Source organism: Lipotes vexillifer, unplaced genomic scaffold (genome assembly GCF_000442215.2).
Source record: "Lipotes vexillifer unplaced genomic scaffold, Lipotes_vexillifer_v1.1 scaffold995, whole genome shotgun sequence".
Taxonomy (NCBI): domain Eukaryota; kingdom Metazoa; phylum Chordata; class Mammalia; order Artiodactyla; family Lipotidae; genus Lipotes; species Lipotes vexillifer.
In genome coordinates this window covers 1,947,177-1,961,409 of record NW_006785389.1, presented here as the reverse complement: position 1 = coordinate 1,961,409, position 14,233 = coordinate 1,947,177, and the positions used below count along the sequence as shown (strand labels likewise).

Sequence of the window (14,233 nt, the reverse complement as noted above, 5' to 3'; positions counted from 1 at the left end):
CATTCCAGACCCTGACTCCACAGCTACACCATGTACTCCAGTGTGTCAGGCACTGGAGACAACTTCACTATAGACAAGACAGCTCCACAGACACACAGCCACTGTCTACATGTGCAGCCAGACACAGACTCCATGGCTGCTCCCTGCATAGCCACACATCACAAACCAAAGCCAAGGGCTTCCCTGGTGGCACAGTGCTTAAGAATCTGCCTACCAACGCAGGAGACACGGGTTCAAACTCTGATCCAGGAAGATCCCACATGCCATGGAGCAACTAAGCCCATGTGCCACAACTACTGAGCCTGCACTCTAGAGCCCACAAGCCACAACTATAGAGCCCACGTACCACAACTACTGAAGCCTGTGCACCTAGAGCCCGTGCTCCACCAGAAGAGAAGCCACCACAATGAGAAGCCTGCTCACTGCAATGAAGAGTAGCCCCGCTCACCACAACCAGAGAAAGCCCACCCACAGCAACAAAGACCCAAGGCAGCCAAAAATATAAATAAAATAATAATAATAATAATTAAAAAAAACCAAAGCCAAGGCTGCTGAAGGCTATCCAATGACCCAGACCCCAGAACCACTGTCATTCCACAAGTGCCTGTACACAACATCCCAGTTCTGTGGATGCCCAACAGGCACCCCCCATATTAGACACCAGTGCCACTACAACCAATAGGGTTCCCAAGAGCTGACTGGGCATCACGAGGGATCCCCTTGCCCACAAAGTACTCTATAGGAGAAAAAGAGATCAGGAATTCCTCAGCAGCCTTCTCCACCAAATTTGGACACCCTCAGCCTGGTTGGTTGAGGACTCCTGATATCTTTGATGACACTGACTTCAGGTGAAGAAGCTGCACAGAGACCAACACAGCTGGGCCTTCCCTGGAGCCAGAATGACCACAGCCCAACGTTGCACTCACCACCAGTGGAGGTCTTTCCCCACCAACACTGTATTGCGAAGGGAAAAAATGACTACACCATCAAATCAGCAGACATAAATGCAAGGCTACAGGAAACACAAAATATCAGTGAAACATGAAACCAATACAGAAATACTATAATTTATCAGAAACCACACCCAAGGAAATGGAGATCTACAAACGGTCAAAGAATTCAAAATTATTGTTTGAACAAAGTTCAGTGAAGCAACAGAACACAGATAGACAATTCGACAAAGTAAGGTAAACAATACACAAAGAAAACAAGTTGCCCAACAAAGAGACAGAAATGAAAAAGAACAAAACTGGCTGGCCGAGGATGCACTGAGAGACAGTCCCTAGCTGCCACACCTAAGATCTGAAGGGGACAGGTTCACCTTTATCCAGTTGCCTAAGGATACCAGCACCCACTGGGCTCATGAACGTTGGCTGAGAGGAACAAAAGGATGGAAAAATCACCCCACACTTTCAACCAATGATACTGCAGTTTCTAGCATGCCCACTCTCCAAAAAGACACTCAGATGTGAAGAATCAACAGATGAATTGGTAAATGAATATGTGGGAAATACCTATCAAACCATTGATGGGATTTTTTTTACTTTTTTTATTGGAGTATAATTGCTTTACAATGTTGTATTAGTTTCTGCTGTACAATAAAGTGAATCAGCTATATGTATACCTATATACCCTCCCTCTTGGACCTCCCTCCCACACCCCCATCCCACCCATCTAGGTGGTCATAGAGCACTGAGCTGAGCTTCCTGTGTTTTATAGCATGTTCCCACTAGCTATCTATTTTATGCACGTAGTGTATATATGTCAATCCTAATCTCCCAATTCGTCCCACCCTCCCCTTCCCCCCAGTGTCCACATGTCCATTCTCTACGTCTACCTCTATATTCCTGCCCTGCAAATATGTTCATCTGTACCCATTGATGGGATTCTTAATGTGATACCACAGGCAGCTAAGAAGAACCATCAAAATAAGAAGAAATGGAAGCAATACCAGATCATTATATATATGATCACACACATACATATACATACAGACACACAACAAATAAATCCTCTTAACACCAGTAGGGTGTCAACTAATATGTGGGAAGGAAGACTGTCTCTACACTGACTGTCCTTACTGCACTGGTTTTTCAGCAGGACAATTCTATTCGGTCTCTGAAAGAAAACTTCCTACAGCAATGAAATAGCACAACCACCTTGTGCTTTAACAGTCTGCTCTTACCCATTACCAGAACAATTTATGTGTTCTTACACCTTTGGACTTGTATGGGTATTAAAATCTTCAAGAATAATGAAAGCAACCAGAACCAAAATGGTATATATATGAAGTATATGCCTTAGGCATCTATTTTGAGACTAGATGGAAATATTGAAGACACTTTAAAAAAATTTATACAGCAGGTTGTTATTAATCTATTTTATACATATTAGTGTATATATGTCAATCCCAATCTCCCAATTCATCCCACCACCACCCCCTGCACTTTCCTCCATTTGTGACCATACAAATATCATATATTAACTCATATATGTGGAATCTAGAAAAATGGTACAGATGAACAGGTCTGCAAGGCAGAAATAGAGACACAGATGAAGAGAACAAAAGTATGAAGACCCATTTAAATTGAAGGAAAGATGCTTTGCTTTTGTCAAAGAATTATGACTATAGGCTTAAGCTTCAGAAGTTTCTTTTATTGTACTTTTGTTCTACCTTTGTGTTCTGAATGTTCAAACACAAAATTCTTGTATTAGAAGAGGCATTTCAACAAATACCTGTTGAGAAAGAGTAGTCCCAATAATCTGATGACTTTATTTCTTGTTTACCTAAAAGTTAGTTATTTGAAAGTTTGTTTAGATTCAAGATCCTTGGTACACTCGCATGTTAGGACTGATGAAAATCATTCCAAAAGAGCTATACTGGAATACATGTAGGAAATGCTTTGACTAGTTTAATATAAAACTGTATAATAAAATGGAAATTTCACGTACTTGCATAAATTCTGAATTGGTAAAATTACTTTCATCTATTGGGCATGAAGCCTGTTGGTAAAATTATTTTCATTTGTTGAGCATTAAGTGTAATAAAATGATGACACTCTCCCATTTAAAACAAACAAACAAACAAATGAGCCCACAGAAATTTTGGTGCTGAAGAATACAATGAAACAAACAACAAAGCACAATTGAGAGAGTATCAACAGCCAATTTTATCAAACAAAAGTAAAAATCTAGGAACATGAAAACAGGTGTTTCAATTATCCAGTGAGGGGGAGAAAAAAGGAAAAGAATGAAGTAAAGAAAGCCTATGCGGATTATGAAATATAAAGCAAAACATTATTTGTATTTTCAGAGCCCTTGAAATATAAGACGGAAAGTGGTAGTAAGCACATTTAAAGAAACAATGGTTGAAAACTTTCTAAATCCAGGAAGAAGAGTAGATGTCCTGATGCTCACAGGTTCGATCAAAGGGAACTTCACTGAAGCACATAAAAAAACTGTCAAAAAGCAACTACAGGGACTTCTCTGGTGGCACAGTGGTTAACACTCCACGCTCCCAATGCAGGGGGCCCAGATTCAATTTCTGGTCAGGGAACTAGATCCCACATACATGCTCCAACCAAGAGTTCACATGCCACAACTAAGGAGCCCACGTGCTGCAACTCAGAATGCAGCGAGCCACAACTAAGGAGCCTGCCTGCTGCAACTAAGACCCAGCACAACCAAATAAATAAATAAATGTTAAAAAAAAAAAAAAGGAATTACAGAGAATTCCCTGGTGGTCCAGTGGTTAGGACTCAGCACTTTCACTGCTTGGGCCTGGGTTCAATCCCTGGTCGGGGAACTAAGATCCCACAAGCCTTGCAGTGCAGGAAAAAAAAAAAAAGGCAATTACATATTATTCAGTCATTAAAAATTAATGAAATAATGCCATTTGCAGCAACATGGATGAACCTAGAGATTATCATACTAAGTCAGGTAAATCAGAGAAAAAAACAAATATGTGATATCACTTACATGTGGAATCTAAAAAAATAGTACAAATGAACTTTACATACAAAACAAACACAGACTTACAGACAAAACTTATGGTTACCAAAGGGGGAAGTGGGGGAGGGATAAATCAGGAGTATGGGATTAACAGACGGACACTACCATATATAAAATAAACAACAAGGATTTACTGTATAGTACAGGGAACCATATTCAATACCTTGTAATCAACTATAATGGAAAAGAATAAAAAAATATATATAGATATATACATATAGATCTATAACCAAATCACTTTGCTATACACCTAAAAAAAAAAGCAATCACAAATAGAAAATTTTGAAAGCAAGCCATGCAGCACAGCCAAAAACATAAACAAATAAAATAGGTCTCAAGATATATATATATTTTTTAAAGTGAAAAATTTAGAGCAATAAATGCTCATGTTTAGAAAAAGACCTCAAACAAATTTATGTCTCAAGGAACTAAAGAAAGAACAAATTACACCCAACATTACCGAAGAAAGGAAATAATAAATATCAGAGCAGCAATAAATAAAACCAGAAACTAGAAAAAAGAGAAGATAAAGAACACAAGGAGGTCATTTTTGAAAAGACAAATAATTGACAAGCCATTAGGTACACAAAGAGAAAAGACTAAAACATACCAACACCCATTTATGATTAAAAACTCTCCAGAAAGTGGGCATAGAGGGAACCTACCTCAACATATAAAAGGCCATATACGACAAACCCATAGTAAACATCATTCTCGATGGTGAAAAACTGAAAGCATTTCCTCTAAGATGAGGAACAAGACAAGGATGTCCACTCTCGCCAATGTTATTCAACATAGTTTTGGAAGTCCTAGCCACAGCAGTCAGAGAAGAGAAAGAAATAAAAGGAATCCACACTGGAAAAGAAGTAAATCTGTCACTGTTTGCAGATGGCATGATACTGTACATAGAGAATCCTAAAGATGCTACCAGAAAACTACTGGAGCTAATCAATGAATTTGATAGAGTAACAGGATACAAAATTAATGCACAGAAATCTCTTGCATTCCTATACACTAATGATGAAAAATCTGAAAGAGAAATTAAGGAAACACTCCCAGTTACCATTGCAACAAAAAGAATAAAATACCTAGGAATAAACCTACCTAAGGAGACAATAAAAGACCTGTATGCAGAAAACTATAAGACACTGATGAAAGAAATTAAAGATGATACAAACAGATGGAGAGATACACCATGTTCTTGGATTGGAAGAATCAACATTGTGAAAATGACTATACTACCCAAAGCAATCTACAGTCAAACTACCGATGGCAATTTTCACAGAACTAGAACAAAAAATTTCACAATTTGTATGGAAACACAAAAGACCATGAATAGCCAAAGCAATACTGAGAAAGAAAAATGGAGCTGGAGGAATCAGGCGCTGGGATTTCAGACTATACTACAAAGCTACAGTAATCAAGACAGTATGGTACTGGCACAAAAACAGAAATATTGATCAATGGAACAGGAAAGAAAGCCCAGAGATAAATGCACGCCCATATGGTCACCATATATATATATATATATATATATATATATATATATATATATATATATATATATATATATATATATATATATATATATATAGCAGTACATGGGCCTCTCACTGTTGCGGCCTCTCCCATTGCAGAACACAGGCTCCAGAGGCACAGGCTCAGCAGCCATGGCTCACGGGCCCAGCTGCTCCCCAGCATGTGGGATCTTCCCGGACCGGGGCACGAACTGTGTCCCCTGCAACAGCAGGTGGACTCTCAACCACTTCATCACCAGGGAAGCCCTGGTCACCTTATTTTTGATAAAGGAGGCAAGAACATACAATGTAGAAAAGACAGCCTCTTCAATAAGTGGTGCTGGGAAAACAGGACAGCTACATGTAAAAGAATGAAATTAGAATGCTCCCTAACCCCATACACAAAAATAAACTCAAAATGGATTAAAGTCCTAAATGTAAGGCCAGATACTATAAAACTCTTAGAGGAAAACATAGGCAGAACACTCTATGACATAAATCATAGCAAGATCCTTTTTGACCCACCTCCTAGAGAAATGGAAATAAAAACAAACAAATGGGACCTAATGAAACTTAAAAGCTTTTGCACAGCAAAGGAAAACGTAAACAAGACAAAAAGACAGCCCTCAGAATGGGAGAAAATATTTGCAAATGAAGCAACTGACAAAGGATTAATCTGCAAAATTTACAAGCAGCTCATGCAGCTCAATATCAAAAGACAAACAACCCAATCCAAAAGTGGACAGAAGATCTAAACAGATATTTCTCCAAAGAAGATATACAAATTGCCAACAAACCCAAGAAAGGATGCTCAACATCACTAATCATTAGAGAAATGCAAATCAAAACTACAATGAGGGGTCTTCCCTGGTGGCGCAATGGTTAAGAATCCACCTGCCAGTGCAGGGGATGCCGATTCGAGCCCTGGTCTGGGAAGATCCCATGTGCTGCTGAGCAGCTAAGCCTGTGTGGCACAACTACTGAGCCTGAGCTCTTGAGCCCATGAGCCACAACTACTGAAGCCCGCACACCTAGAGACCATGCTCCACAAGAGAAGCCGCCGCAATGAGAAGCCCGTGCACCACAATGAAGAGTAGCCCCCGCTCGCCGCAACTAGACAAAGCCCGCATGCAGCAACGAAGACCCAATGGAGCCATAAATAAATAAATAATTGATTAATTAAAAAAAAAAAAAAAACCTACAATGAGGTATCACCTCACAGCAGCCAGAATGTCCATCATCAAAAAATCTAGACACAATAAATGCTGGAGAGGGTGTGGAGAAAAGGGAACCCTCTTGCACTGTTGGCGGGAAAGTAAATTGATACAGCCATTATGGAGAACAGTATGGAACCTCCTTAAAATACTAAAAATAGAACTACCATATGACCCAGCAATCCCACTATTGGGCATATACCTTGAGAAAACCGTAATTCAAAAAGAGTCATGTATCACAATGTTCATTGCAGCTCTATATACAATAGCCAGGACATGGAAGCAACCTCAGTATCCATCGACAGACGAATGGATAAAGAAGATGTGGCACATATATACAATGGAATATTACTCAGCCATAAAAAGAAACGAAACTGAGTTATTTGTAGTGAGATGGATGTACCTACAGTCTCTCATACAGAGTAAAGTAAGTCAGAAAGAGAAAAACAAATACCATATGCTAACACATATATATGGAATAATAATAAAAAAAAGATTCTGAAGAACCCAGGGGCAGGACAGGAAATAAAGACACAGATGTAGAGAATGGACTTGAGGACACGGGGAGTGGGAAGGGTAAGCTGGGACAGAGTGAGAGAATGGCATGGACATATATACACTACCAAATGTAAAATAGATAGCTAGTGGGAAGCAGCCGCATAGCACACGGAGATCAGCTCGGTACTTTGTGACCAGCTAGAGGGGTGGGATAGGGATGGTGGGAGGGAGATGCAAGAGGGAGGAGATATGGGGATATATGTATTTGTATAGCTGACTCACTTTGTTATAAAGCAGAAACACACCATTGTAAAGGAATTATACTCCAAAAAAGATGTAAAACAATCATAATAATATTAATTTTGCAAAAACAATCAGAAATTAAAAACACATTACAACTGATAACACAGAAATGCAACCGATCATTAGAGACTACTATGATGAGTTAAATGCCAACAAACTGCATAACCTAGAAGAAATGAATACAGTCCTATGAACAAACAACCAAGACTGAATCATGAGGGAATTCCCTGTTGGTCCAGTGATGGCATGAAAAAAAAAAAAAAAAAAGAAAGAAAAGAAATGAATGGGATGAAAATCCCAGGACCAGATACATTCACTGGTGAATTCTAGAAAACATTTAAAAAGAATTAGCATCAATCCTCCACAAACTTCCAAAATGGAATAGGATCAACAACTTCTGAACTCATTTTATGCGGCCAGCATTACCCTGCTACTACCCAAGGACACTACATGAAAAATGCAGACCAATATTCATGATGAACACCTAAACAGAAATCCTCAATAAAATACTACCAAACCAAATTCAACAGCACAAGAAAAAGATAATATACCCTAATTAAGTCTGATTTACCCTTGGGATGCAAGGATGCCTCAAGGTACACAAACGTATGCAATACCCCACCACCCTAGCAAGTGGAGTATAAAATATCATATGATCTTTTCATGATATAAACTCTCAACAGATTCGGTACAGAAGGAAAGGACTTCACCATGATATACTCCATATAATATGACAACTCACAGCCTACTTCATATTCATTGTAGAAGCTAAAAGCTTGTTCTCTGTAATCAGGAACAAGACAAGGACGGTCACTTTCCCATCACTTTTGTTCCACAGGGTACTAAAGTCTACACAGAACAATTAGGCAACAAAAAGAAATAACAGACATTTAAATCTGAAAAGCAAAGTCTTCTCTGCAGATGACATGACTTTATGTATAGAAGACCTTAAAGAGTCTCCCACCAAACTGTTAGAATGAATAAGCAAAATCAGAAAGCTGCAGGATACAAAATCAACATACAAAAATCACTCGCATTTCAACACAATAACAATGGACTATCTTGAAAGAAACGAAGAAAGCAATCACAGTAATAGCATTAAGACCAATAAATTAACCTAGGAGCAGAAAAATGTGTACAATGAAAATTATAAAACACTAATAAAGGAAATTAGAGATGGAAACAAATGAAAATACATCCAATATTCATGGATTGGAAGAATTAGTATTGTTAAAATGGCCATAAGGGAACTCCCTGGCAGGCCAGTGGTTAGGACTCCATGCACTCACTCACTTCCGAGGGCCCAGGTTCAATCCCAGGTCGGGGAACTAAGATTCCCAAAAGCCTGACTTCCCTGGTGGCGCAGTGGTTAAGAATCCGCCTGCCAATGCAGGGAACGCGGGTTCGAGCCCTGGTCCGGGAAGATCCCACATCCTGTGGAGCAGCTAAGCCCGTGTGCCACAGCTACTGAAGCCCACGTGCCTAGAGCCCATGCTCCGCAACAAGAGAAGCCACCGCAATGAGAAACCCGAGCACCACAACGAAGAGTAGCCCCCGCTTGCCGCAACTTGAGAAAGCCCGCATGAAGCAACGAAGACCCAGTGCAGCCCAAAATAAATAAATCAGTCAATAAATTTACAGAATAGCAAGGAGTGGGGCTGCAGGAGAGAAGATGACAGTGCAAATACCCCAGCCTTTACCTACCACAACAACTACACAGACTACTGGGGAAGCAAGCTCTCCCTACACCACATGGGTGGACAGAACACGTCCTTCGGAAAGGGGGGGTGAGGGTGAGGAAGGATCCAGAGCCTAGCCCAGGTCACTGGGGAGGGGGAGGGTCTTACCCAGCGAGGATATAAGTGCATAGCTGTCCAGCATCACACTGAGGTACAGGCGTCTCTGAGCCTCATCAAGAAGCTTCCACTCCCCCCAGGAGAAGCGCACAGCAACATCCGGAAAGGTCACACCACCCTGTCATGAAGGGGATAGATGAAAGCTTGAACATTCTCCCTCTGAGAACCCACAATCCATCTTCTCATATATCTATTCCAGTCATCCTCCACCAGAGCTCCCCACCTGAGAGAGGATGCCAGGCCCTGGTGCGATTGACGCCCTCTGTCTCCTCACAGCCCATTAATCACTTTGTTCAGTCCTCAGCAGTAACAGGTAGGGAGGCACATAGATGCCATCTAAGCTTTGGGCTTGACCTGCAATGTCCCGTCCCTCCAGCCAAGCAATTCCCCTGGGGTCTCCCAAATTGTGGGAATCCAGACACAGCCAAATGCCAGCTCATGCTTCACCGGTAAAGCCTCAACAGCAGGGCCTGGTGGCCATCAGCTCACACTTCCTCTCCATGTGCACATCATTCTGTAGATGACATTTCTCTCACAATTTCAGACCCTACAGTTGCGCTTCCACAACACTGCCACATCCATGCACCACACCATAGAATTCTCCCTGAACATACCCACACATTTGGCGCTTGGCATCCAGAGAGGGCTTGAGAAATTCAAACAAGATTCGGTACAGGGCTTCCCTGGTGGCGCAGTGGTTGAGAGTCCGCCTGCCGATGCAGGGGACACGGGTAGGCCCACGTACCGCAAAAAGAAAGAAAAAAAAAGATGATTCGGTACAACCCCAGTCCTCTAATGGATCCAACACCAGAGTAAGCCACAAACGCTGCTTAGAAGATCTCCCCAACTGCCTCTAATCTTTGCTTCAGTATTAGCCACCCAGAACCACATGTGAATTTCATATTCCCTCAACTCTCTTCAACTTTTTTTTACTGCCAGTTTTGCCCTTTCAGCAGCCACAACACTCCTCTCTGTCTCAACTCAAGCTTTGTAAAAACAAAACAAAACAAAAAAAAACCCAGTCCTAAATATCTCCCTGCCAGTTACAGTGACCCACAAATGACGACATTTGCCACAGACCATATCCACTAGCAAGCCTCAAACGTCCCAGACCCCGTCATAGCTAACCACAAAATTCTGGAGAAGCCACATAGTAGTAATACTAAATAAGCAACAGACCCAGTCTCACTGCCTTCTTGTCTCAATTACTCCTAAGTCTCCTCAGCTGTCACTTGTCCACTCATCCCATGGAAGCCTCGGCCTCCCGCCAGATCAACCTCTCTCCCATAACGTTCCCACTGCCACTTCCTACCTCACTTGGGTTTTCAATGTCCAGCAAACCCAACCAGGCCCTGAGCCAGAGAACCACTCCTCAGCACACACCAGTCTTTCTGACCTACTAATACCACGGCCACTATAACCTGCACCCCCCCCTAAATGTGAGACAGCTCCACCCTGGTCCACACAGTAGACATCACTTTTGAAAGTTTCCATTCCTGAACGCCTTCCCCAGTTTTCCAGACCTGCCTGTCCAGCTGCCCACTTGTTGCCTACACTCACTCTTCTCTGAAACATCTCAGATTCTTTAACAGAGCCAAAACAACCTTGTGATGTTTCCAAGGAAAATTAACCTGCTGCTGACGTCCCCATCCAGTTGATGAAGCTTTCATCCCTTTGTCTAATAAGGGCCAAAACCGTCCGGTCATCCATCACTACTTCCTTTCTGTCATCAGCAACACACACAATTTGGCTTGGCCCTTCTCCAAAACTGGATCCAGAACTTATCACACTCCAGGACAGTCACTCTGGTCCATCAACACTCACCTAGGCTATTGCAATTAATCTTCCTGTGTTTCCTGCCTCCCCCCTTACTCCCACAGTTGATCTCTTGTCTGCAACTAGTTGTAGCCTCTTTTGATCTGGGGAAGACCACCTCCCACCTGCGATTCAAACCTCATATTACTTGTATAAAAGATGGCCAACTTCTCAAGCAGCAACACTGCAGGCTTCACTCTGGCCCCACTGCATCTTGCTTCTAACAGAAAGCACAGAGTTGCTGTACCCCGGTCCAGACCTCCAACCTTTCCGTGTATCCTGCTCTCCGCCTGTAACCCTCTTCTACACGCAACCACATACTATCTGTCGGAAACAGAACTCCACCCACGACCGCCTCACCGTCCTGGACACCGCGGCCGGGGCTGAGGGCAAGTGAGCAGGCGCCCCGCACTAGGGGCTTCAGTGTCTGGTCGGGTGAGGGCGGTGAGGGCCCGAAGGACAAGCGTTTACCTGAGGCGGGTCCCTCAGCGCCGCCGCCATCGGATTCTGTGATCTCAGAGGGCCGGGAGCGGCGGCCCTTATCCGGGGCCTGGCGCGCGGCACCCCGGGCTGCATCGCCGAACTTGACACGCCTCTGTGCAGCGGGGACACTGCCTCCTCTCGACCTTCCCGTTCTCGACCAGCGAGCCAACGAGAGAGACGCCAAAATGAGCGCGACTTGGCTGGCTAGGTGGTGTCCCCTTCCTCCCACACTACTCCGTGAGGACAACCGCCCCCGACAGAGGACGACGGTATCCGAGCACCGTTCCCTGCTCCGCCGGACCCCCCAGCAAGCAAAATGATCGCCAGGACAGGATGCCGGAGGTCCCGCCCCTGACGCATGCTCACTCGGGGAAAGCCCTCATCCTGATCCCTCATTGGTTCATGCCTGGTGTCTCTGTGCCTAGGCTCTTCCGGGTAATATCGTTCTCAGAGCTCTGGGAAGGGTGTTCTCCATCCTTACCGCCAGAACGTTGGCTGGGAGGTACCCCGAGGAATGCGGGAGAAATGGTGTTCCTACCCAGAGGGAGGGGCTTTGTTCCTTGTGAAAGGCGTGAAGAGACGTTGTTTTAGATTCCTTGAAGTTCAGCCTGCTCTCAGAGGACAAGTTTATTATTTTAGACGTTTCCAAATTCTATTACTGTGTGGGCAGAGAATGTTGCCCACCCCCCGTTCCACTTCTAAAAGGATCAAGCCAGCCCCCACTGCAGCTGTTCCCCAAAGGTGTGCCCTGAGGGGAAATCAGGATGGAGAAAGGCAGGAAGCATTCTGTAATTTGGACAATGACCCTTAATAGTTAAGATGCATATCTAAGGACCAGTTTCAAGGAAGCCAGATTCTTGCATCTTCTCATACACAGAAAAGCACTGAAATCATTAACTTGAGTTGTCTGTTCTTTGTGATTACCAGCAGTCCCTTAATGTTCGACTACCTGTTTTTTCCAGGAAAAAAAAAAAAAACAAGAAACAAAAAACTCCTCTATATCCTGGATTCTCCCTTACCTCTATGGAGCAGTTCCTCAGAGCGATCTGAAAGGTTGTCTCCAGAGCTATAGTCCTGAGTAAGATCCCTGAATAAAACTAGAAACTTTTAGGTTGTGTGTTCCTCTTCAGTCCACACCTGAGGTAAGCGGCACATCGTTCGACAGAGCCATTCAGACATAAATGAGTACATGCATAGCTGGAAAATTGATGTTACTGCTCTCCAATACTTGTAGCCTGAAGCATTAAAGTCACTTTTGTGAGTTTCAGTGTGATTGGTTAAGAACAATAGAAAAGTTCCCATTCAGGTCCTGACTGGCAAGAAAGAAGAGGGATATGTTAAAAAACAAACAAACAAACAAACAAAAAAACTTTAAGCCCGGGTTTCAGAACCAAAAAAAAAAAAAAAAATCAACTGAGTAAATTTTAAAAATATAATTGGCTTTAGTGATTGGTTCACGAATCAAGCGTCATCCCATCTAACGAACGAGTAGAGGGGAGCTCCAAAGGGCTACAAAACAGGAAAGGTTTTTGTAAGGTACAACGAGTAAGTCATCAATAAAAAAGATGATTTCAGGCTTAGGTAACCTACCTATGGGGAATGGAAAGGGTCTATGTGCCAGGTTACCTCATCTTCCCTTGGGGGGATGGAGAGGCCCCATGTGACAGATTACCTCATTGGTGCCAACCAGAAAATTCTTAACTGACTGATTAAGGCTACATTCCCAGGGAAAGTTGAAGCTTCAATTAGGTTAGGTATCAAGGCCCAATTTTGTGTCATGGCCTATCATAAGTAACTCATTTTGAGCCTGTGGTTTTCTTTTGAACAAATGGTGGGCCACCCTGAAAAAGATGGACAACAAGGTCTGCTTCTGGTTCCACGCAAAACCTCTCTCTTGCCTGCACAGTTAGGGATTGTCTCACTCATTGAGGAACACTTTTATCCATGTAATACTTTTTATTCATATCCCCAGATACATGCAATTTCTCTTAGAAATCAAACAAAAAGCAACTTAATTGATGCTATTTTGGGTAATGCACAGAAGCTGTGAGTTTTCATTTGGAGCACATATGCAAAAGGCAGCACATGAACCCTGAAATAAAAGGGTATTGTTGCGGTCCCGCACACAACTGCGAACTCCCCCGAGAGGAACCAGCACCAAGGAAGGACAGCAAGAGCCAGTGTAGATCAAAAGTATATTAATAATAGGCGTTTATTAAGCACAGCAACACAAACCGATTGATTGGGGCCTCTCCCATAAGGAGGGTGAGACCCCGAGACTTTACACAGGCGCTGTTTTATATCCCAGGGTAAACAGGTTGTTCGTGCTTATTTTAACATCTCGGGTCGGCCACCTGGAACTTTAGAACTTTCCTGTTCACATTATGCTGGCAAGCAAAGCTCAATTTCACAGAAGCCAAGTCAAGCGATTAGCAATAAAAGCAGTTACAGTACAAACAGTTTCAAATCAAAGCATTCCATCATTGATTCTAGGCATTATAATCTAAATTATAAGTTCTGGGACAATGTGTCTCAC

At 42.7% G+C, this 14,233-nt stretch overlaps 1 protein-coding gene and 1 non-coding gene across 2 annotated transcripts in view; one reads left to right on the top strand and one right to left on the bottom strand.

Moving 5' to 3' along the window:
* LOC103083047 (zinc finger protein 239-like) overlaps positions 1-11,715 on the bottom strand; it is a 20,220-nt gene extending 8,505 nt beyond the window's left edge. Inside the window, exons 1-2 of the mRNA XM_007457474.1 lie at positions 11,686-11,715; positions 9,391-9,517 (exon numbers count right to left, since the gene is read on the bottom strand). Of these exons, the coding sequence (XP_007457536.1) occupies positions 9,391-9,517; positions 11,686-11,715 (157 nt within the window). The remainder of the gene's footprint in view (positions 1-9,390; positions 9,518-11,685) is intronic.
* On the top strand, positions 3,734-3,805 carry TRNAE-UUC (transfer RNA glutamic acid (anticodon UUC)). The gene has a single exon. It is a non-coding gene; the product is annotated as a tRNA-Glu (tRNA).
* Positions 11,716-14,233: the final 2,518 nt, after the last annotated feature.